This window comes from Alternaria ethzedia (assembly GCF_023757985.1).
Source record: "Alternaria ethzedia strain BMP 0044 chromosome Unknown scaffold_1, whole genome shotgun sequence".
In the NCBI taxonomy this organism is placed as follows: Eukaryota; Fungi; Ascomycota; class Dothideomycetes; order Pleosporales; family Pleosporaceae; genus Alternaria; species Alternaria ethzedia.
Window position 1 is genome coordinate 457,451 of NW_026056194.1, and position 20,373 is coordinate 477,823.

The 20,373-nt window shown below is 52.8% G+C and overlaps 8 protein-coding genes across 8 annotated transcripts; 2 read left to right on the top strand and 6 right to left on the bottom strand.

Annotated features, from left to right (window-relative positions):
* Nucleotides 1-644: 644 nt before the first annotated feature.
* Nucleotides 645-3,203, top strand: J4E87_000151 (uncharacterized protein; the record flags this gene model as incomplete). The annotated part of the gene is made up of 10 exons (XM_049371810.1): nucleotides 645-676; nucleotides 749-853; nucleotides 957-1,378; nucleotides 1,430-1,450; nucleotides 1,507-1,735; nucleotides 1,787-1,835; nucleotides 1,884-2,228; nucleotides 2,277-2,678; nucleotides 2,744-2,844; nucleotides 2,897-3,203. The coding sequence occupies 10 exons, from the start codon at nucleotides 645-647 to the stop codon at nucleotides 3,201-3,203; spliced, it is 2,013 nt and encodes a 670-aa protein (XP_049237944.1).
* Nucleotides 3,204-4,145: 942 nt separating this feature from the next.
* On the top strand, nucleotides 4,146-4,874 carry J4E87_000152 (uncharacterized protein; the record flags this gene model as incomplete). The annotated part of the gene is made up of 2 exons (XM_049371811.1): nucleotides 4,146-4,154; nucleotides 4,344-4,874. 2 exons carry the CDS (start codon nucleotides 4,146-4,148, stop codon nucleotides 4,872-4,874), a joined length of 540 nt encoding a protein of 179 aa, XP_049237945.1.
* Nucleotides 4,875-5,072: 198 nt separating this feature from the next.
* On the bottom strand, nucleotides 5,073-6,504 carry J4E87_000153 (uncharacterized protein; the record flags this gene model as incomplete). Its single annotated transcript, XM_049371812.1, has 4 exons — nucleotides 5,073-5,126; nucleotides 5,179-5,759; nucleotides 6,164-6,427; nucleotides 6,480-6,504. The coding sequence occupies 4 exons, from the start codon at nucleotides 6,502-6,504 to the stop codon at nucleotides 5,073-5,075; spliced, it is 924 nt and encodes a 307-aa protein (XP_049237946.1).
* Nucleotides 6,505-6,948: 444 nt separating this feature from the next.
* Nucleotides 6,949-8,179, bottom strand: J4E87_000154 (uncharacterized protein; the record flags this gene model as incomplete). The annotated part of the gene is made up of 2 exons (XM_049371813.1): nucleotides 6,949-7,985; nucleotides 8,095-8,179. 2 exons carry the CDS (start codon nucleotides 8,177-8,179, stop codon nucleotides 6,949-6,951), a joined length of 1,122 nt encoding a protein of 373 aa, XP_049237947.1.
* Nucleotides 8,180-8,754: 575 nt separating this feature from the next.
* On the bottom strand, nucleotides 8,755-9,740 carry J4E87_000155 (uncharacterized protein; the record flags this gene model as incomplete). The annotated part of the gene is made up of 2 exons (XM_049371814.1): nucleotides 8,755-9,429; nucleotides 9,477-9,740. 2 exons carry the CDS (start codon nucleotides 9,738-9,740, stop codon nucleotides 8,755-8,757), a joined length of 939 nt encoding a protein of 312 aa, XP_049237948.1.
* A 1,688-nt stretch (nucleotides 9,741-11,428) lies between these two features.
* On the bottom strand, nucleotides 11,429-11,718 carry J4E87_000156 (uncharacterized protein; the record flags this gene model as incomplete). The annotated part of the gene is made up of 2 exons (XM_049371815.1): nucleotides 11,429-11,534; nucleotides 11,585-11,718. 2 exons carry the CDS (start codon nucleotides 11,716-11,718, stop codon nucleotides 11,429-11,431), a joined length of 240 nt encoding a protein of 79 aa, XP_049237949.1.
* A 3,216-nt stretch (nucleotides 11,719-14,934) lies between these two features.
* J4E87_000157 (uncharacterized protein) lies at nucleotides 14,935-16,836 on the bottom strand (the record flags this gene model as incomplete). The annotated part of the gene is made up of 1 exon (XM_049371816.1): nucleotides 14,935-16,836. One exon carries the CDS (start codon nucleotides 16,834-16,836, stop codon nucleotides 14,935-14,937), a length of 1,902 nt encoding a protein of 633 aa, XP_049237950.1.
* A 1,334-nt stretch (nucleotides 16,837-18,170) lies between these two features.
* On the bottom strand, nucleotides 18,171-19,879 carry J4E87_000158 (uncharacterized protein; the record flags this gene model as incomplete). Its single annotated transcript, XM_049371817.1, has 3 exons — nucleotides 18,171-18,820; nucleotides 18,871-19,509; nucleotides 19,717-19,879. The coding sequence occupies 3 exons, from the start codon at nucleotides 19,877-19,879 to the stop codon at nucleotides 18,171-18,173; spliced, it is 1,452 nt and encodes a 483-aa protein (XP_049237951.1).
* Between the last annotated feature and the right edge of the window lie 494 nt (nucleotides 19,880-20,373).

Below are 20,373 nucleotides of genomic sequence, written 5' to 3' on the forward strand. Positions count from 1 at the left end.
CTGTTGCTTCTGCCGTTACTGTATGGGGTTTGAGCGCACGATGCTCCGTGGTATCGAAGAAGCGCCGAAGCCGCGTATCTTGAGCCATGGATTTATATTACCCGGAGTTCGTCGCGGCTTGTGATGTCGGCATCAGCCTTAGCCCCTCCTGGTCCTTGCTTCATCGCAGCAAGAACTTCCAAGGCGTGAAGATACCGTCAAAGCCCGGCCAAGCCCAATACCCAAGAACGACCAAGTGCTCCGCCTTACTGTTTTGCAGCCACCAACGTTGGCCAACTCCCAGCTGTTATGCGGTGATTACTTACCCTGGCCTATCACCTCATGACGCTATTGGCTGGTGAGCTGGCACCGCGTGATCGTGTCTGAGCATTTTGTTGATGGATAGCGATGGTTGCATGTGTGAGGATCGGTATTGGCATTGACCCAAGACGGGGAAACTGCAGCTTTTGGGAATGAAGCAGTAAGCCTGAATGACACGGACATATAAGCATGTCTGTTCGCCTGGTCTCGTATGATGAAGCTCTTTTGCGTCTTTTCTTCTTGTTCTCGTATCTTGCTGGAAGCTTTCCTGAAGCTATCTCCACCTGGGCTTCGACGCCAAACATACTCAAGCTGTAGTGCGCACGTCTGCCTATAAGTTGGCCATGGCAGAACCTGAAAAGGATACCAAGATTGAGTAAGCTACTTGTCGCAAGCTGAAGATGACCATGATGTGAGGCTTAGACTGTACTGACCGTGTGTCTTCCAGTCCAGTGGTAGTGGATGAACACCACGAACGTAAGGCGTCCATCTTCGACGATGAACAGAAGCGCAAAGAGAGCGTCGCTCGCCTAACAGCCAATCTAGAGGGCGAGTAAGTAATCCCTTAGCTGATCAAACCCACTTGGCACAAGCATATTCGCACCCGAAACTTCTCAAATGGCATGCTCAAGACTCGCTTTTACTAACAAATCCAGAATCCGCAACCCGCTCGTCGACATACCGCGAGAGCAGCTCCTAGCCAACGTCCACGACTTCGCCACAGAGCACCAGCTAACCGACGTCGAGCCTCTCCTCGTCAAAGGCGCCCTCCTTGCACAGTCACCCGCACTCTTCGAAGACCTTGAAGAGCTGGACGAAGATGACCGTACCGCCATCCGCGAAGAGATCACCCATCGGTTCAAACTCCCTCGTACACTCTACTTTACCATTATCCTCAACTCTGTCGCAGCAGCTATCCAGGGGTGGGACCAAACGGGCTCCAACGGCGCTAATCTGACTTTCGGCCAGGCCCTCGGTATTCCGGACTCTGGCCCAGTGTGTGAGGCGGCGGGGACGTGTGAGAAGAATGGGTGGATTATTGGGTTTATCAATGCTTGTCCTTATATTGCTATTGCTGGTGAGTGTTACATGATGGTGAGCCAGTTGAGAAGTTCGCTAACTTTTATAGTGTTCTGTGCTTGGATCTCTGGTGAGTTGACTTCAAAGTTCCCGTCATCTCATGTCCTCTCTTGCTAACGACCCTAGATCCCGTGAATGAACTCTGCGGTCGTCGTGGTACCATCTTCATTGCTGCCGTCTTCTCACTCTTTGCGCCCTTTGGCATGGGTCTGAGCCAGACATGGGGCCAGCTTGCCGTTTGCCGTGTGCTTCTGGGTGTTGGTATGGGACTCAAGGAAGTCACAGTGCCCGTCTTCTCAGCGGAAAATGTCCCGGCTAGTGTGCGTGGCGGGCTCGTCATGTCATGGCAGATCTGGTGAGTTATGACTGTACGAAATGCATGTGAGACATATACTGACTCAGTAAGGACGGCGTTTGGTATCTTCCTGGGAACGGTCGCTAATCTGGCTGTTATGGTGAGGCCGTGAACATGCTCGCAGTTTGCAACCACTGACAACGGATAGAACACTGGGTCGATTTCCTGGCGTCTTCAATTCGGGTCCGCATTCATTCCTGCCGTCCCCCTCGTTATTGGCATCTGGTTCGTTCCTGAAAGTCCAAGATGGCTCATGAAGAAGCGAAAGTACGCCAAAGCCTACCGATCCTTTCTTCGTCTACGCAACACCCCTCTTCAAGCTGCGCGCGACCTCTACTACACCCATTGCCTCCTCGAGCAGGAAGAGGTTCTGATTCGCGAAGCTGGAATCAACCCCAAGTCCAACTTCTTCACGCGCTTCATTGAGCTGTTCACGATTCCGCGGGTCCGTCGCGCGACGCAAGCTTCTGGTATCGTGATGATCGGACAACAGGTAAGATTGTGGGAAGTCCCTTGGGATGAATGAGGCTAATGGGAATAGATGTGCGGCATCAACATCATCGCATTCTACAGCTCGACCATCTTCGCAGAAGGAGGAGCCACAAACAAGGAAGCCCTCATTGCATCTTTTGGGTTCGGTCTCGTGAACTTCACGTTCGCTTGGCCGGCAGTCTGGACGATCGATACTTTTGGTCGCCGCGGCCTGCTTCTTTCCACGTTTCCCAATATGTTCTGGACGCTCCTTGTAGCTGGCATGTGCTACTACATTCCCAAGGACAGCGATGCACATCTAGGCTTAATTGCCTTCTTCGTGTACCTTTTTGGCGCCTTTTACTCTCCTGGAATGGGACCGGTGCCGTTCACGTACTCGGCTGAAGTATTCCCGCTTTCGCACAGAGAAGTGGGTATGTCATGGGCTGTGGCCACGAACAACTTCTGGGCGGTAAGTCAAGACGAACGGATGAACATGTAGTAAGACATGTACTGACTTCGTACGCCGAAATCTAGGCAGTGTTGTCGCTTACACTCCCTCGCATGCTCAAGGTCATGAAACCGCAGGGAGTATTCGGCTTCTACTCTGGACTCAATGTCGTCGCCCTAATTATGATGTGGGTACATTTCCATGCTGCTGGGAGAGCGAGATAGCTAACAGATTCTCAGCTTCCTCTGGCTACCGGAAACCAAGCAGCGCACGCTTGAAGAGCTCGACTACATTTTCGGTGTCCCTACACGCACTCACATGAAATACCAAGCTGGCAAGAACCTGCCTTGGTGGTTCAAGACGTACATACTCCGTCGCAAGGGTCTCTCCAAGCCTCAGCTTTACAAGTTTGGCGACCAGCGCCCACCTGTAAGCGTGACAGCGCAGATGAGCTACGCTTGGAACACGTACATTCTTCGCAAAAAGGGGCTGGCCAAGCCGGATGCTTATGTTCGAGCGGCGCCCCGAGGCGAGAAGCAGGTCTAGTCAACTTTGGAATGGAGTGCAGCGCGAGGCGAGAGGAGGTGGTGATGCTGGGTACACAAATCGTAGCATGTTTGGGCGCATGGAGAGGACTGATCAGTGACCTAATAGGGCGTGTGAATGGTGGTGGTATGTGGTCTTATCGCTTTCTTGTTAATACCCTCGACCTCGCTCGACTGGGCGTTGTAGTCTGTCACTAACCACGATGAATACCGGAGTGCCTCGTGGGTATAATAGCACACATCGCTTGTCCCGCATTGCTCCTTCTCCCCGTCGCTCGCTTGACATATGATGAGTTCCACAACGATAGATTAACGAGATGGCATCCGATAAGACGTGACAAAGGTAGACGGCGATGTGAAGTCGTTCGTCGTGGAGACGGATCGCCGTCAGAATCCCCACTACTCAAGACGACGCCTATCGTCATGCGGCCCCACAAAAACGCGCTTCTCAAGCGCAGCGCGCGTCTGGATGCTAGCGGAAACCACCATCAACCACTTTCACATGCACCAGGAAGCATCGTAACGGCTATTCGGATGCTGCGCCAAACTCCGAAGGGCTCTGACAGGAGGTGCCTCGGCAGTCAGCCTCGGCATGAAGCTAACCACCAGCCAATGCACCCCAGCGCAGCTATCACGGTGGCCGCCCTGAGGGTGGGCTGATCGTCAGTAACCCCAGAACTCCAGGAACCCGACGATCCCGGAGCATATCCTCTTCCTTTCCTGTCTTCCGGCTTAAAGTTGACTTGCCCCCATACGCTGCTCCCCTGACTTGCACGTCGGATCCGCTTCTCGAAGCCACTTCCCCGCTTCTCCCGCGCGCTCTTATACAACACCTCCGCCGGCGCCTCGCGGGTACCTCATCAGCCTTGTCGCAAAGCATCACGTCTGCTTAACGAATATCAAGATGCCCGTCTTTGACCTGAAGAAGAACCTCGTCTTCGTAATGGCGCCCGTACAGCCCCAGAGCGCGCTCGCTGGCTAATGCGAAGAGCAGTATGGCGCATACCACCGCGATCCAACCAATGTCGCCATCCACATAGCATGCGTGCCCGTCCTGCTCGCAACGGGAATCTTGTTTGTGCGTCGCCATCCTATCCTTCCGTCCTCTCAGGATAGATCGCTGACTGACCCGACCATCTAGGGCACCAACACACCCACCCTGCCCATCCGCCAGCACCCGCTGCTTACGCGCCTCAACCTCCCGTTAAACCTAGGCACCATCGCCGCGGCCACATACTCGACGCTATACCTCATGCTCTCCCCCAACCTCGCCGGCGTCACCGTCACCCCCATAATCCTCGCCTTCGCATCCCTCTCCAACCGCCTCACGCAACGCTACAACAAGACCAAAGTCAACAGCATTGCCGGCGCCATTCATGTCGTGAGCTGGATACTACAATTCGTAGGACACGGAAAATTCGAGGGACGGAAGCCGGCGTTGCTAGATAACCTCGTCCAAGCCCTGTTTCTAGCACCGCTGTTCGTGTGGTACGAGATCTTGTTCAAGATGGGGCTCTACAAGAACCTGAGGAGGGAAGTCGACATGGGTATTGAGGTCGAAATTGCCAAGATGAAGGCGAAGAAAGCTGGGAAGGGTAAGGGCAAGGAGACTGTGATGGATGATGTGATTGATATTGTGGACAACGAGAAGGAGAGCAGTGATGAAACTTAAGGGTGTGGTGGACTTGCTTTCAGAGATATCTGAGTAATGCTATGGCAGCCTGAATATGACATGATGTACCAATAGTCAACATCGCCACCAGCATCGACCAGTTACAGATACAGTACTGTACAAACATAAGAGACAACTTTTTGATCCACACATCCATAGCACTCCACACGATTCAGTATACTACAATTCCAGCTTGCGTCACTCGAAAGCCGCTTTGAGGATGCTCTCACGCTTCAAGACAGCGATGAGGTCCTGCAGTGAGGATAATTAGCAAATGTCCAGAATGATACCAAGAGACACTCACTTTGAACGGATCTTCATCGATCTCAACCAGAAAGGGCGTAATAGTCTCCTGAGGTGACATGGCAGGCTCCTGACATTTCTCTCCTACAATCCTGATGGACTCAGGAAGCTCCTCTAGCAGCAAGTCTGGCACATCATCAACAGTAGTATCCGCAATCGCCGTGTTGATCGTGTCGATAGCGTCTCCGAAGGCGGTGGTAGTAGAAAAGACGGGTGTCTCGACAGGCGGGGTCACAGTAGACCCGGTGGAACGGTTCCGATACGCCAGTGTAGAGACCTCCCTCTCCGTCTTCTTGACCTGAGTGCTCTCGACGGCAGTTTCATCCGTATCATCAGACTCCTCTTCTTCCTCATATCCTTCCCAGATCTTAAACTTTCCCCGCTTAAACGCCAGCTTTGCCGTGCTGAAGTTGACGATCTTCCGGAAGCGAAATGGTTCAATGTCAGGCCAGTATGTGTATGAGAAATGGATGCAGCGCGAGTAACCGGCAACGTAGTCTCGAGCCGCATTGAGGGAGGAGAAGGCTGTTGGCCATGTGTGGATGCGGGTGAAGAGCTCTTTAATGTCGCTTTCGATAGCTCCTATCTAATGAGTTAGTGTAGCATAAAGCGTCCAAAAATGAGATGGCATACCGTTCATCGTAGTCAACTTCATCCCAGGCGCTTTTGACCCCTTGGGCTTTCGGCACCGCCAATCCTCACCGGGGACATCCATCTCAAAGCGACCATCTTCAAAAGCATGCCTCACAGTATTGAAGTTTATGTAACGCCGAAACTTGTCCTTCTCAACCCCTTTGAACTCTGTGTATGCGAAGCCTTTCCAACGTGCAACACTGTCGACGTGTACGAGAGCATCGTCCACACCGGATAAGTGGGGCCAATAAGGTACGAGAGGAAGGAGGCGTCGAATGTCTGCTTCAACGGCCGCTAAAACACGTTGCATGTGAGTTTGGGAGGTCCAAAGCATGGAATCGTAACAAGCATACCTCTCAGAGCTGACCGGTCCACCAGTCCGACCTCCAGGTAGAACTCTCCTTGCTTGAAAGCCTTGCAGGCTACCACGAAGCATACCTTGTCCTTGACATATGCCAGCTCCTGCTTCGTCAAGAACTGCTTGGTGGTGATGTACTGGTTCCCAGACTGCTTGCAGGTAGTGTTGATGTACTCTTTGACTTCTTCGATGTCGTGGAAGCGTGTGGGGTAGGTGTGTATGTCTGCTTCTACTTTCGCGGCGGCGCAGAAGACAATGCCTGCAGATGTTAGTAAAAACTCTGCTGCATAGGGAGAAAGAACTCAACGAACTTTTCAAGTGCTTGTTAGTGGGCATGATGGTTGTGTTGCCCAATTCCGGTGGTTGCCTGTCACGTCGCAGATAGAGAGCAAGATAATGTTGTTTCGAGATACTGATGAAGAGGAGTGGAATGTGATGAGATGCTTAAATTCTGTTGAATTCTGATTGAATTTACTCTGGCGTTCTAGCAAACGCACGTATTCCAGCCCAAGGCGTCGAATGCGCGTGGCACGTAGCCAGTCGGCCGCAAACGAACCCGGGCGAATCCCGTATCTTGATGTCGGAAGTCGAGACTACTAAGCATTTAGCAACTCCAGGCACCGATTAGACTCCTAAAGAAGGAATCAGCTGTCCCAACAGACGCCGCTATGTATAATATACAATCTCGTGGCTGTGCACGCACTGCCCGCATGATCAATCGTCATGCATGTACCAAAACGCTCATTTCAATACACTTTTGACACCTGACGTAGAACCTGTCTACTCTTCCTCATCACTCTCATCATCGTCCACCCTATACAAGAAGTACTGCACAAACACGCCGGCATCCAACAACAATGTGCCAAAGCTGCCCAACAGCCAGCTCATATTGACCGCAATGTATTTGCCGTACTCAGCGCGTCCCTCCCCATCTTGACAAACGTGGCCCCCACACTTGGGCTTGTATACCAGGATACTCAGAACATACGTCAGGTTACCCAGGCAAGCAAACAGAAAGAACAACATGCTGATGCCCTCGGTCGACTTGCGGCGGTAGTTGAGCAGGAGCTGTGGGACGCGGGACCCAAGATAAAGCGCGGCACAAACGTAACCTGAGACCTGGCCCCAAAGGTTGAAGTGCAGGGTTGATTCGGGTGATGAGTCCTCGCCGTCGGGCTGGCTGGGAGCGGTGGAGTTTCGTGCGCTAAGATACCAACCGAAAACACCGGCCGCGCATACAAGAACTATGGTTCCAAGATTGAAGAGGATCGTTTGCAGACTGGACTGGGTCGGCTGAGACCTGGCTGTAACTGCGCCATTTTGATGTGCAGCAGTTGAGTCATCGTGGAGCGGTGTGACAGGCGAGAGATGCGTGCCGTCAATGGAGAGATAGCGCTCACGGAATGACCCTTGGGAATGGCCTGAGCCACGGCGATCGATATCCGAAATGCGCGGTCTCTGGACTTCGATTCCATGGCCGTTGCCGTTTGTATAGGGTGAGCCGCTCGACTGGGGTCTGCGATGAGGTAGAAGCGGTGACTGCTCACTAACTTCGCTATCCGTGTCGGATTCATCGGCGGGTTTCTTATACTCATCGCGCAACGTAAAGCCCTTGTAGTAGAAGCACTGTAGCAGCAGCACGATGTCGGCTAGAGTGTAATACACGGCCAATATGGTCATCGTTGGCAGGACACCTTGCAGCACCGCGCCTATGATATTGAAGAAGTCGCCGAGTAGCCATACTACGATGAAGACTACTGAAAGGCCCTCCGCTGAGCCTCTCTTCCAATTCTCGATAATCTGAGGTGAGAAAACAACTGTCGCACACGTTAGCTCCGGCGTGCCGAGGTAACAGCCATGCAAAAGCAACACAAGGCAAGCGCGTTGCACAGCACGTAGCAGTACGAGAAGCTGTATCCCACGTACCTATCCAGCATGCGATGCTTATTGAACCAAATATCTGACTGATGGCATCAATGTCCAGTCGCAAGCCTTGCGATGGAGGAAACATCTTCGCTATGACGTAACCACCGAATTCCTAGCTCTTTCTCAGTCGCACAATTTTGGAGCAGCTCTCAAAAGTCGGAGGAGCTGGCCCAAAGTCCTTGCGACTTTACTCTTGATGACAGATGCTCGCAAGCTTGCAGGTCCCTTCCCTAGCGATGAAACGCGACGTGAACGTTTCTCTGAACAAAGAGCGGCCGGCTATAGCTATGCAAGCGAGTCCCGGCACAGCCGCGTACGTAGGTGACGGATATATGTGGAAAGACGGTGGTGAGGATGTCTGCCGGGTAGTCTCTGATGAGGACAAAGAATATGAGATGGGATCTAGAACGCAATTGCTGAGATGACTGGCATGTGGAAAATCTCGGGCGAGTACGTAATCCGGGGTTACAGGGATGAGCTTCTGCAGGAACCAGAAAGAGCCGCACTAAGCGAGCTGCGAACGTGTGCCTCACGCGACGAACCATTGCGAGCAATTGCTTATTTTCATGAATTCATCATTGGATGGCCTTGATAATTACTTATATACCTATGTACTTTGATGTGCATATAGCTTTGTGTAGCCCAGATACATCTAGTTCATTAACCAGTGCCCTCCCAGAAGGCAGCCGCCGCCGCAAGATCATCAACGTTGAGCAGATCGACGCCCTCGTCCCAGAGAATACGCCAAACCGCGTTTCTCGTACCGATCGGGTACGCCGGCTGGTTCCAATACCTGGCCATGATGCCCTTCTCATGTGCCATGTCAAGCTGGCTCCTCAGCGTCTCCAGCTGCGTATCGTTGAACTCCCGCTTGCGCACTTCGCCAAAGGACGACGCAAAGTTTGTGGACGCAATTGGTGACTCGTTTGCGGTGAGGTCGGCATATTTGGAGTCGTTGAGATCAGCAAGTGGCGCGTCAAAGAAGACGTCACGTGGAGACGACGCAAGAACGTCCGAAAGCTGGGTGTTTCCAGTTCCAATGACGGTAACGGGATTCTTGCGCAGATTGGTTCCGTCGTAAGTTGTCAACCAGTCGCCGCTTCGCAGAGGCTCTAAGGCTTCAAGAACAGCGGGCCAGGTCTCATCGGCGGCAGTCTTCAAGTCGATGAAGAAGTAAAGAGTCTGTCCGCTAGAGGTGTCGAATACACCATTCTGCTCGCCTGGCTGCACGAATCGAGTCTTCGGGTTCAGGCGATGCAGAGTGTCGAGAATTGGCTCCAGATAGAGAGACTGAAGAGTGCGCTTGTCGGTAAGGGCAGCAGGCTCATGGCCGACCTATCATTCATTAGCGGTATCGGATGAATTCGCGACGCGTAGCTTACGTAGAGCGTGCCATTCAGAAGCCACACATCAGCTTCTGTCGATATAGCACCCTGGCTCAGACCCGAATAGAACGGCACATCGCGCCAGTAATCATTATGGCTGTGGAACGGCTTGGGGATAATCTCCCTCGTAAAATCCGTTGGGTACGTGTATTTATCGCTCTTGTCTGTGTTCTCGAGTATGTTCTTGAGTGGCGTCTGCTGCCCATATGGTGCTGCGCTGCAGAGCGCGGCCAGACTGGCGGTAAGAGCGAAGGAGCGCATGACGAAGGCGACGCGACACGGAAGATGCAGAGCGAACAGGAAATTAAAGCAAGCAATGCAGAAGCTTTATGGACGAAGCGCGACTTCAACGAAGCGATTGAAGGGTGACAATTGACGGTTGATGAGAGATCGCATTGAAGCTTGTCAACGATGTCACTGGTGGGGACAGCCGTGGACATCCGGCCAATCCGGGCAAGCTGCTCGGCCCGTGGCAGTATGGCTTGCTTCTGGAGGCCTCGTTGCATGGCGACACGTGCAGCAAGAACAACAATTACTCGCCATTCTTCTTCTCGCGAGTCTTCGTCGGCAGAAGAACTTCGGAGTATTTATGATATCGGCTCGGTGGCTGTATGACCGAAGCTTTTGTTGCGCTAAGGCGCTGGCCTATTGGTCGCTACGTGGAATACTAGGTACCGCAGTATCTTCTGCTGATATCTCATAAATGAGCGTTGTAGTTGTTCTTCTTATGTCTGCAGATAATTTGGTAGTCCGAGACACGTCAGCATCAAAGCAGCGTGGTTATCCAGGGTGCAGAGCTCGACCTGGGAAGGGTCGCGCTGGAAGCACAAACACGTGTGCAAACCATTGCAGGGAACAAACCTGAAAACGGCTTGCAACCGCCTTCTCTTGCAATTTTGTCTAGAGCTTGAACATGCTGTAAGACCTGGTCAACGGCGCCTCTGGTGGTGTCTCCGAAATTGATCGCAAGGAAGCTGGATGTGGAATTCCTGGTTGTACAACGAGTAGCGGATCGAAAGGCCTTGTCATTACCTAGGTACTCTACTCACATTGCGCCTTTGTAAACAAGACATATAGTACGGTGTTGCTTACATCAGATGGCTGTGATGTAAATCTTGCTCGCACTCCCCTGAAACCACACCCCATTACCACAGTCTGGGTGTCTTTTCGGTCCTTCAGCCCCACCTGCATCTTCCTTCCAAGATTCAAGCTTCGCACCATGCAATTCCCTGGCCCTCAACGGGACTACATCGGCTTTTCTTTCCGCATCACGGGATTCTGGACGAGATCCTGCAAGATACTAGTGCATTTTGATAAATCAGGGTCCTGGCCGGGGCTAGTGAGAATAATTGGTGGTCGCACGAGCCGTTTCGACATGCAGTAGCCGCTGCAACCACGGTGAACTGTGACCAAGCGAGACGGCAAGACCCTATAGTCGTCTGCATGTACGAAGGTGCATGCTGCAGAAGTAGGGAGTATCGTGGCTTAATGGCTAGCATGAGAAAGTTGGTGGCCGGTGAAACCTTGGAATTGCGTGATGAGAGGCGTCGAGGTCAATGCGTCGAACCGAGGACGTCCAGGGTCAAAGTCCACGCGTCAACGTTGCCACGGGTACAGGTTGAAAGGAGGTTGAACGACCACCACAGAAACTAAGAGGCACCAATATTACGTAGGAAGAACATGTCACTAAAATGGGTGATTGTAAATGATGATTTGAATCTCCTGATAGAGACGTTGAATTGATTGAGATAAAGAGGATATCGTTGAATCGATCCAACACCGTGCCGTGCATGCCATTGGCGAAAGCCATATGTAGACTCCCAAACGCCAGAGGCTCTCGTAAATAAAGTCAGATCAAAGCGTGATCTTTAACCATGCATCGCTAATACAAATAGCGTCTCAGACGCTTGAAATGAAGATGGTTGTGCAATGTACAATCAAAATGATTGTTATGAGCTGGCGGAGCTGACAGAGTCGGAAGACGATGCGCCGCTTCGTCGACGAGCAGAGTCGGTGGCAGTAGTAAGTTGGCGCTTAGTGTGCTCGTGCATGATCCTGGTATTGTTAGTGACTGATACGAGTCATGTACAAGAGTAACAACATACCTCTGGTAGTCAGTCATGGCCCGGTCGGGGTCATTGAGGTCGAAGTTGTTGGCAAAGTTGTGCTGAGCGCTCATGGGCTCCGAGAAGCCGTCGGAGACGTAGACTTGTTGGCGGTTCTCAGTCATGGCAGACATTGTTGTAGATGTGCAATTGAAGTTGTGATAGAGGTAAGATAGTAGAGGCTTGAGTAAGATAAGATGTATGCGGAGGGTGTGCTGGAGATCGAGGATTTGTATGTGAATCGATGAGCTGGGTGCTGTTGATGGGATCTAGAGAATCAGCAAGCGGGGTGCGAACTATATACCCTCCTGCGTCTCACAACGCACGCACAACAGAGGCGGACGGAACGACTTGGCCCATCATGACTGCGCAAGGCAAGAGATCGGCCCATGACTGTCGGCTCAAAGAAGTGATCCACCATGACCAGCGCGCTAGTGGGCCGCCAGCTTCGAGGCTTGCGATCAGAGATCTACAGGGTCCTTCTATGTCGGGCTGTAGTGGCCTCGTCCACCAATCACCGGCTTCCGATACTCACATCCCCGTTTGCGGTGGGCCTTGTACCTGGGCATCACGACTTCCGGGCTTGCTGATGATGTCGGCAATGACGGGGGTGCTGGGACAACTGTTTAGGGGACTTTCTAGCAGCAGGGCTGGCTGGCCATTGACAGCGGAGGATAGGCGTACCGCGTCTGTTGACTGGTGTCGCGACTTGAGGGTCAGGCGGTACATGGCAGCACATGCCCAGCGTCCTGTCTGAGAGCCGCCGAGCGGCAACTGTTGATTTCGCATGTTGCTTGCTATTTTCCCCATAGTAGGCTATCGACTTCGGACTCACCGTGAGGCTCACCCAGCTGCCATGACGCAGAAGCTATGTCAACATTCCAGCGGCACGGCTGTCTGCACGCTTCGTGGAGCACCGAGTCCGCCCAGCGACGTCACACCTCCTCCTTCGCTCAACTTCGAAACTCGCATTCCACAAGGGCTGCAGCCCAGCAAAGTGGAAGATCCCTCCAAGCTCCAGCGCCCCAAAGTTTCCGTGTACCAGAGAACGTCATCTTATCCTAGTACGGCAGAGATCGGCCCGGCGCTCCTGCATGGGCTATGTATAAGCGGGTCTAGCGGAGGGCTCGCAAAAGCAGGGTCTCGCGCTACCGCATACCCGTTGCGTTCATAGCCCCCACCCAACCGCTCAGCGCAACATGTTCTGGCGCAACATCGTCACTTCTGACGTTTGTCCGTGTGACGGCTTCATCTCAGCCACTGCCATCGTCATGCAGGGTCTTTACCAACCGCCCCGGCCACCAACGACGCAGGTACCGCCCGGTCACGATGTCTTCATTACGCTGCCGCCTTGGGCATCTTGGAGCGCGCCGTACTGCTAGGATACCGAGGCTGGCAACTCTCTGGGTATGGTTGTGTATTCTGGGCTTCGTACGCCCAAGGCTGGAACGACCACGAGGGGAGATCCACGCAGAATCTTCAGAGGCCAGATGTCCAGGCTTGTGATCATCACCCTGCCCTCCAATCGAAAATGTGCAATTAATCTAAGCAAATGACAGAAGTTGCGACCCACGAAAGATGATCTTCACGCTGCATTATCTGCCTGTCAAATTAGAAGCGGCTGCCTATTTGACATGTTCGAATCGAAGATGTGGTTCTTTATTTTCGAGTATGTCCGATCCCCTGGCCGAATTCCCGATGCCGCTACCCTGCGTCTAGACCCTTCCTGCCAGATTCGCATCTCAACTTTCCCATTCGCATCATCGTTCTGAGACCGAGCGCGCACAACACATCGCGACTCCGTATGAGGATCGGAACCACCTCCCTTTGACGGCTCTAGCCCTCTTACAACCGCGCCTAATGGACGTCATGTCAACCCGCAGATCTGCATCCACGTTGACGGGTTTGACCACCCCACAACGCTTCCTAGCTAGAGCCCCATGATGCTGCTCGCTACGTTTTCACGACAACACAGGGAGGTGCGGCTGTTTGCGCGTTTTGTGGGCTATGATGCCGCTCGTGGAGTTGCGGCTTGCATCACCATGGATGCCAAACCTCCAGTGGAACTGTCCCGGGAAGTAACGTCAATCCGGAACATGTGCCGAGTTCATCGTCATCGGCACTGACTGATGTTTCGCGTCGAGCTTAGCTCTGAACGAGTCAAGGGCATGCGAGTGACGCAAGAAGCCTTCCCTTCCAGCTCGCTGCTACAGCAACTGTCACTTCGGGAACTCAGCTCGAGCCTGTTCAATATTGCCTTAGGATTCTTCGAGACTCCTACCCGTCAATACAGCGCTGACCACCCCCCGTTGTTCAGATGTGATGTCATGTCGCTTATTTTTGAAAACGGTGGCAGGACAGTCGTTCTCGAAATAGATCGGCATCGAAAACGATCGACAAACACACCACCACATTTAATGCCCTTAACAGACCTCGTCATCAGGCGAGGTTCCCGCTTCGCCAGAGCAGCCGCAGCGCCGTACCCACTTACGGCATGACATAGCCGCTGGGTCTTGAGGACAGAAAGCCACTCAGACATGACATAACCGCACAGTTACTGGGATTAGGGACATGAGCAAGGTGCATGACGCTGCTGCATCGAGATCCCTCTGCCAGGGATAATGCAAGCCACCAAATTGTTTTGCGCAACGCAAAGGTGGGTTTGCGTAACTGTACAGGACTGCGAATGACGCACCACGAGCAAGTCTGATGAACGGTGTGTAACAGGGAGCGATCGAGCCTCTGTTGCTGCTCCCACAGTGTTGTTGGAAGGAACTCTTCAGTTTTTGGTCGTTGCAACCAGCCATGCCCCAATTCCCCTTGGGCAGAAAAGATGTACCGACCCGGTGTCATGGCCATAGTCAATCTGGGAACGTCACATACACATGTCCAGCTAAGACAAGATCACACTGAGCACTCTGTCAAGCCGCTGGCACTACACGCCTACGCTGAAGTCCGCAACGCCCGATACCCGCAAACGTACCTTTAGGACACGATGTCCGCTTCCCAACGATCCTGCCTCTCGATACATCGCAGCGTTGCTCAGCAACACGTCGACCGAATCTTACGATCGCATTACGGCCTATCTCATCGGATCATAACACATAGCCACGTTCAGGTGCTGCTTACATGCAGCTACCCGTTCTGTGGAGGGTAGAAGACTGTATTGCAGATATCGCCATGTACAAGCTGCAACACAGTACACATGAAACTGTTGGCAGGTTTGCTGAAGACATTCATCACTGGTTTACATGTGCCACATATGGGCGTTGCTACTGGGAATAACCTCGGCCGTTCGTGGACGATACCAGGAAATCATTCGTGGTTGTATCCTCAGTTTCAACCTCGCTTCAAGCAGCAACAACATTGCTCGCCTTCTTCTTCGCCTCAAGCGTCTCCTCTCTCCACTTACCCACTTGTTCTATCGCCTTACCTGGATCCATCTTGTGCATCAACAGATAGCCCTGGACTTCCGCCGGCGAGAAGACCTTCTCCGGTAATGCATCAGCAAACTGCTGTGCCATCTCCGCTAGCTTGTCCGGCTCCACGACGGCCGCGATAGACTTCTTAGGAATAACAATATCGCCGAGCCGGTCTTTCTTTGCTCCCTGTGTAGGTATATGGCTTTTCGTTGTGACTTTGGGTGCCTGGGTAACGTTGGGTGTGGGGTTATCGTTGCTGAACATGCGCATGTACGTGTCGCGAATCTGATCGCGCGTGGCGAGCGTAAAACCAATCTGCATGTCGACGCGACCTGGTCGGGTCAAGGCGTCGTCCAGCTTCTCTGGGGTGTTAGTAGTCATGATGAGCACGTGGCCCTCGTGAGAAGCGGCGCCATCGATGCAGTTGAGGAGTCCGCTCAGACTGATCGATCCTTGAGCTCCTCCTGACGCTTCTGTGTAGGCTATCTTTCCTGACGATGATAGCGATGATGAGTTACTGGATTCTTCTTTGACTTCTTCCTGTGGGGTGTATTTGGGCAACATTGGAGCAGGGGCCTCTTTCGCCGGCTCTTCATGCGGTACAGGCTTGCGAAGATAGCCGAAGAATAGCAAGGCAACCTTGAAAGGCCACGCGAAAATGCCGAACATCTTCCATATGACACTCGTCGGAGGGTTCTGTATCTCGATCTTGATTGCTTCAGTAATGGCTGTGGCATCCTCCATGGCCACAACCTGAGGCGGAAGACCTTCACGCCTGATGCCCGCAGCGTCAATGTCTTCAAGGAGAAGAAAGCACCGACTAGGAAGGTCGTTGAACAGGGCACTTAACTCCGACTCAGAAATTCCGTCATTAAGCGAGAGACAGTATATGTTCAACCCAAAGATGCCGGCCAGAGCAAACGACAGCGACGTTTTGCCCGTTCCCGGGGGTCCATGGAAGAGATAGCCACGGCGATGTGGTATCCCACGTGCCGCATACCAACGTGCTGTAGAAGGGTTGAGATACTCGTTGATATCTCCAACAATTGCGCCTTTCTGCTGTAAGTCTAGCGATACGGTACTCAGTGGTCGCGATGGACGTCTGGACGACTCTTTCCAGTACCGTTCCCCACTGTGCTTCTGTCCAGGCGCTTGGTAGATCGTGGTAAGCGTGTTGGCTTTGTTAAGGCTCCACCTCTTAATGTACACGATGAGCTCCTTGACAGGCAGCGCATCCCTACCCACACAGGTGATTATAATCTCCTCATCAAACTCGGTGATTCTTTTATCGTCCTTCTTCTTGACCCGCGCAAAACTGAACCATCGCCCTTCGTGGCGGAAGTCATAATGACCGTAATTAGGTTGGTACATCGGCGGTATATTACCCGACCACTTCTCGTAGTTGAAAATCCCGCGTTCGTCCAGCACATCGTCGTCACCGCCTATGTCTTCGACTTCGCTAACCCATTGCGTAGCTGCAGTCAGATGTCTACTAGACGTCGTCATGCGCTGCACTGCTATCCAGCTCATGACGTGGTCGAACAGTACGTCGGACTCATCGATCGCGATGGATGCCGAATTATATAAGTAGAAGTAGTAGCATATCTTGTCGTAGATAAATGTGCCTCCATAGTAAAAGCCCAATATGGCTAGCCAGAATGTCACAAAGACTCCGATGTCGAATCCAAGGTAGCGAGATGTTAGATGCGCAATAGTGCTGTAGCCTGGAATAAACAGCTCTAGAACGGTCGACGGGATGCTGCCGCTGGTGATATTGCTACCAGTAGAGTTAAACTCCGACACAATGGCCTGGAAGCGCGAGAAGTCCATCGCACAATAAGTGTATGGGTACTTTTGTCCTGGGTTGTTGAACTTTGTGGAAAGACTATAGAGCTGTAGGTCGCTCGTGCTTTTATAGTAGAGGGGTTCTAGGTGCGTGGAAGGAAGCCTAGAAGGCAGTAGTCATGGCTAGGTAGTGCGCTCTCTGCGACGTAGATAGTGAATACAACGAAAGAGGAAGGCTTCAATCTGTGGAAATAAATCTTAGTCAAGCCCACAAAACCGTGCTAGTTTGCTAAGATAGGAGCAAATGCTTGTTACGTGTAGGGGGATTGGTTCACTCGATAGCGATACTGCAGCGGATACGTGTACAGAAGTCAGCTCCCCGCGGTTGATTCTCATGTCTCGTACCGGACAACGCATCGTGTTTCAAGATTTTTCGGTGACCGAACGGTGATGCTGGACATGTTGCTCGGACAACACTACGTAAATGACCATTACCAGAAGCTGGTCATCTCGATTTGCATGAATCGTGGATAATTACAAAGTTGTCGACGCAGTTGCAAGGCACTGGATGCAAACGATGTTCCGTTATACGTTGGTGCCAATCTATTCGTACCCAGTGCATCATGAGTAGACAAAGATATATGTCTGTGGTTGAATACTGCGAGTCGTACCTAGTGACGACGTAGCCGAGCGAGTGAGGCCGACGTTGATACATGAGGAGGCTCGAACGAATGATCAAGTCGCATTGACCTTGGGGAACAAGAGGATAGGTAGATGCATGGCAGACATGTACGTACCTTTGCGCATTGAATGCTCAAGTAACAGTCATAAACAAGTATCAAGTCGAGACAGCACCACAGACCCAACAGGCAAAGGTCAATCGACTCACCAACGCACACACTACAAGGCATAGATCAGACACACGTCGTCATAACAAAGCAAAAAACAGATTCAATGGTATCGTGCGCAAATCTACATCTCTCCTTTGTTTCTAAGATCCACTTTCTTTCTTGTCCCTACAAGGGGGCACAAGCTGTGATCTGGCTCAGCCTTCCTACAGCCTTCCCCAAACACACACCAACCCAACAGTTTCAAAACAGAATGGTACAGAAAGGTAAAGGGAATCAGACAAAGAAAAAGGTTTTTGCCCTCGCCATAGCTAGGTGTGTTGCCAAGTGATGTCAATCCGCGCGAACCCCGGCTGCCCCCAATGGAGGGCCGAGAGGAAGGGATGCTAGAAGCTAGGCAGGAGGGACCAAGTGTCTCCTCTATTGTCGTCGTGTGCTGTCGTAGAAGAACGCCGATGTGCATGCAAGAACCGTTTATGCTTTGGGTGCCTTATCGTCAAAGTCTTTTTTGTTTCATTGAAAAGTAAAGACTTAGTTCCGGCCCATGTGACCGTGGTCGCGGCGGTGCTTGTGTGCGTGTCGGCGGCGGTCAGCACCAACAGTGGTGGTGACGACAACCTCAACAATGGCAACCTCGTAGACGACACCGTCCTTGGTGTAGGTAGAGGTGGACACAATCTCGTCGTCCTTCATGGCGTTGGCAATGTCGGCAATGGGGGTGACGACAGGCGCAGCGTAATCGGCCATGGAGGAGGAAGAGGAGGACTTGGTGACCATGGAGGAAGGGCTCTCGACGTTGTAGACAGAGATACCGCCGCCACCGAGGGAGTGGGCAGGAGCGTAGGACTGAGTGGGGACAGGGGCAGAAGCAGAGGAGGAGATGGGCTTGACGGGCTCCTCGTCGTCCTTGTCGCCTCCCTCGAGGGGAGAGGCGTACTCGGGTCCGTATTGAACCTTGACGTTACCGCAGAGGCCGTTGGAAGGACCAGCGCAGTCGTCGATGTCGAGAATCTTGGGCATGTCCTGGATCTTGCACATGGCTTGCTCGGCCTGGGTCTGGAGGCTTCCGGAGAAGACAGGGCAGTCCTCAACGCGACCAGAGAGGTTGGTGCAGGTCTCGACAGCTTGTTGGAGGGTATCGATGTTCCAGCCGTTGATGAAATCAGCGTGGTATCCGTAGGCTGATTCTAGTTAGTAATTGGCTCGTAAGAAAGCTAGCATGTGAACTTACCAGTGGGGTCACCGTTGGAGAATGTGAATTGACCGGGCATGCCCTTGAACTTGTTGGTGTTCCAGATGGTCTCGTAGAAGAGCGTAGGGTAGCGCTTGTTGTAACCTTCAGGGCACTCGCCACCGTCGACCATGTTGGGGTAGGCCATGTGGCTCTTGTGGTCAGGAGCGGTCGCATCGCCGTTGCCGCACGAAGGGAACATGATCTCAGCACGGATACCGTCAGCGCAGTTCTCGTCCATGTACTCCTTGTCAGGGAGGAAATGACGGTAGCGCGAGCCCTCAGGGGCCCTGCCGTAGTTCATGCAGTTCATGCCGATGGCCTTCTGGCCAAGAGACAGCTGAGTCATGTCGTCCGCAGTCCAGGAAGAGGTTGGCGGGTCAGGAACGGGACCGGTGAAGTTGCGGAGACGTGTGTCACCAGCGAGCATCTGGAAGCCCTCAGGGAAAGCCTCCAGGTTGTCGCCGATGAGAAGGTAGTATGCGAGCATACCACCGATCTGGGGAACGATCTCGGTCTTGCCATTCTCGTGGACGAAGTGGAGGGAAGGGGTCCAGTAGGCGGACTTGTCGTCGTCGAACTGGCACGAGGTGCACTCCGACTTACGGAGCATGTCATAGGTGGTCGTCTCGGCGAAGTCTGTCGGCCGTTAGCAAACTGTATTATCCGCGAAACAGCCCCTGCCTCAGGCGCCCATATGGAGAGTCGTTGCATGAATGATTCGCGTGGACCTTGTCATCTTGGGGTCCCCTTGTTTGGATGTTCCCTGACAAATCCAGAACACATGCTCACTCATCATACGCCTTGCCAAGAGGGCCGAAGCAGGAGGGGGCGGTCTTCACTTACTGCTTCCACCGTGGATGGTGTGGCTGTGAGAGGAAGCAGTTCCCTCGTCGACAATGGGGTCGAGACGCGCAAGCGCAGTGCGGTCGGTACAGGGCATGCGCCAGAAGGCGCTGGCAGTGCCGGAGAGGACGGCCGCCGCGTAGAAGGGTGCGAAAGACTTCATGGTTGAATGGTCGGTCGACTTGAATTGGGAGGGGAGTCGGTGGTTGAGTAGTCTTGCGAGAAGGTCGGTTGTTGAGACAAGGTGAGTGCTTTTTTCACTGTGCTGGTCGGAGGGGATTCGAAGTCGCTTCCGAGTAGGTTGACGAAGTGAATAACTCAGGCGCCAGGACTCTCCTGCGCTTCAAGAAGATAGACCTAGAAAGGAGTGTAGCGTTGTCACGAAGACAACTAGTTGGATGGGTAGCGAATGTTGCTGGCGGTGCCAAAGGAGTGACAGGGCGAAGGAAAGGACGCAGTAAAAGAAGGACGGGAGAGATGGGGAAACGGGCGGTTATCACGCTGGAACGGTGCTAGAGGCTTCTTTTAGGGGAGATGAAGGCATACTTTGGTTTAGCGAGGTGAAACCCTAGATTAGTACGTGGAGCATGGGACGTCCTGGGAGCGTGCTGCCATGCTCTCGTTGGACCGTGAGGCGCTGCGCACCGGCCGCTAGTC